The sequence below is a fragment of the Fulmarus glacialis genome, unplaced genomic scaffold (genome assembly GCF_000690835.1).
Source record: "Fulmarus glacialis isolate BGI_N327 unplaced genomic scaffold, ASM69083v1 scaffold22411, whole genome shotgun sequence".
In the NCBI taxonomy this organism is placed as follows: Eukaryota; Metazoa; Chordata; class Aves; order Procellariiformes; family Procellariidae; genus Fulmarus; species Fulmarus glacialis.
The window spans coordinates 11833-14443 of record NW_009192413.1 but is presented as its reverse complement, the minus strand read 5'-3'; the positions used below and the strand labels follow the sequence as shown (position 1 = coordinate 14443).

General features: G+C 55.0%; 1 protein-coding gene across 1 annotated transcript in view; it reads right to left on the bottom strand.

Moving 5' to 3' along the window:
• GRID2IP (glutamate receptor, ionotropic, delta 2 (Grid2) interacting protein) overlaps positions 1-2611 on the bottom strand; it is a gene marked incomplete at both ends in the record, with an annotated part of 14329 nt that overhangs the window by 3222 nt on the left and 8496 nt on the right. The window contains 1 exon segment of the mRNA XM_009587067.1: positions 618-719. Within this exon segment, the coding sequence (XP_009585362.1) occupies positions 618-719 (102 nt within the window).

Here is a 2611-nt window from a genome sequence, read left to right as displayed (position 1 = left end):
GAGGAATAGGCAGGATGCCTTGTCCTGCCTGGGAGAGGAGGGCAAAGACCCGAAGGACTGAAAACACAACGAGCAACCTGGGGTGCTGCTGGGGGAGAGGGTTAGAGACCCGGGGGCTGTGGGAGGCCCTGCAGCCACACCAGGAGGACAGGATTTTCAGAGGAATGGGGAGATATGGGGCTCCTCTCTGAAAAGAGGGAGGGTTTGTGCCATGAGTGCAGTTCATCAAGAGTCTCAAAGAGGCACTGAACCATGATCTTCTTCCTCACATGGATTCCACAAATGCTGTTTTCCTTGTGAATTTGATGGTGTCCAAGAAAGTTCACAGGGAAGCTAGAAACTGTGCACCCCAGAACGGAGGGCTCAGACCAGCAGCATCAGTTCACATCTGAGCAATGGAAGGGGTTGGAAACAATGCTCAGCCTCAGCCCAAGTGGCCTCTTATGGGAATTGCTTATTTGAACTGTTTCTGAAAACATGGATTTCCAGTCAAAGCCTCTGTGCTGGCTCTATGCTGACCTCCATCTTTTCCCGCTGTTCATGCTCAGGCACAGCCTCCAGGACCCAGGTTCCTCCTCCCTGCAGAGGGAACCGCTCCACAGCCCCCAGTCACTCACCTGCTGCCCCCCCTTCCTCGGGGCGGGGGGTTCGGAGGCTTCCCCGGCACAAGGAGGCCCCTCGAATGGAGCTGCGGTAGCGATCCTCTGCTTCTGGCTCAGCTGCAGCAGAAAACACCCTTTGTAAGGCATGGCCGGTGCGTGCCGGACCCCGTTCCAGCTCCCCCATTCCTCCTCGCCGTGACACGGGGCTCCCCCAGGCCTGTGGGACTCGCAGCCGCCCTCTGAGCCCCGCACTCGACCATGACCCCAAGCACAGCCCTGCTGGCACTGCAGCTGCCTGTCCCCAGGCAGCCGCTCACCCCGTCCTCACGCTGGCCCCGGGGAGCGGAGCGGGTTACAAACGCTCCTGCCAGCACAGCGCAGGGGGGTGGGTGTCCAAAGGTGGGACACGCCATTGCTTTTTCCAGCAAGATTGGCATCCACCAGCTTATGGTGCACATGAAACTCCAGCCTTGAGCTAGGCTGCTCCAGAGGGACCCGGCTAATTCCTTCCTGCCCTCAAGGGACAAGATGGGAGTGGGGGCCAGCACCGAAATGCCGCCTGGAAGAACCACGTTGTCTAATGGATTGGTCCATGTGCAGTTCAGAGTGACAGCTCAGAGAGGCTCAGACTTGCAGCAGGATGAAGACACTGGAGCATCAGTCTCCGTGGTACCCGACAGCCCAATGCTCAGACAGCCCAATACACCCAAACATCAGAGATCGCCACCGAGTTTGGAAGAAGCCCAGATGAAGGACTAACCCAAATTCAGAGATCTCTGGCCAACGTGCTTCCACGCATGGACAAACACATCATGCACCAGAACCACCAGAACTTCACATGGTCAGAGATTGCCCCTTTCACCTGAGAAGCTGAAAGGAGCCAGGGACCAGCCTGCAAATCGGGGACAACAGTCTGAAACAGCCTGGTCCTGGGAGATTTACTCCCGTGCTTTCCTCCTCTGCCAGTAGCTGGGGATACCTGCTTTGTATTCCTGAAATATAGCTGCAAACTGCAAATATATCGGTTTCCCCTTGACATCTTCTAAAGTTCTTCGGAATACACAATACTTTAGGTAGGTTGGGCCGTGATTCTGCACACACAAAAGCAGTGGTAATTGAAAGTGCAAATTAGATGAGCAAATACCCAAATTAGGTGAGCAAATACCCAACAGTTTTCCATGCGCAGCAGGGAGTATTTGCACCAGGACTTCGAGCTATTTCTCCCTGTGAGGGGAAAGGCTGTGCTAAAATAACCATGTTCCTCCAAAAATCTCTCTTCAAGCAACACCTCTTTTTACCTACGTTGACTCTAAAATGAACACATCAACACAATGTAAATAGCTTAGAATAGAAGAATTTGAAAGCAATTAAGAAGCCCAAATCTGAAGATTAAGACATTTCACTCCAAATTTGCCCTCCTTTTTCTGCTGTCTGACTGCAAAGCCCATAACCCTCAGCAAACCACAGCTGGTTTTTGTGTTGCCACAGCCCCAGGTGATGGCGGGGGGAGAGGGGGACCAGGGAGGAGGACAATCGCCGACTGCCTTCCAGGTCTCTTTGGGAGAGCAGTGCTCCCGGGCAGGCGCGGCACTGCCGGCGGAGCCGCGCTCCCCACCTCCTCTAACCACAGATACCTGCGTACGTCGGACCGCTAGACATCCCGAGGGATGCCGCCGTCATCGCTTATTTTGCCTCTCTGATCAGAACACTGCCCCTAAACCAGCTATTTCCTTTTGGGACTTCCTAACCTCTAACGACCTGAGCAGCTTTCAAAAGCCTGTGCTCCCAGAGACAACATCTCAGGTGCCATCTCTCCTCTCAATGCGGAGTTTCCTTCGAAAACTACACGGCTCCATGGTGCAGAAAAGGTAACCTCCCGCCTGACATCAACCTCATCGGTAACAGGAGCTGGAAGCTCTTCTGCGCTGCTCTACATCCCACGCAGCCGCTGCCTCCGTGCAGGCAGCGTGTGGGCAGGGGCCAGGCCGGGCAGCGCCGCAGCCGCTGCG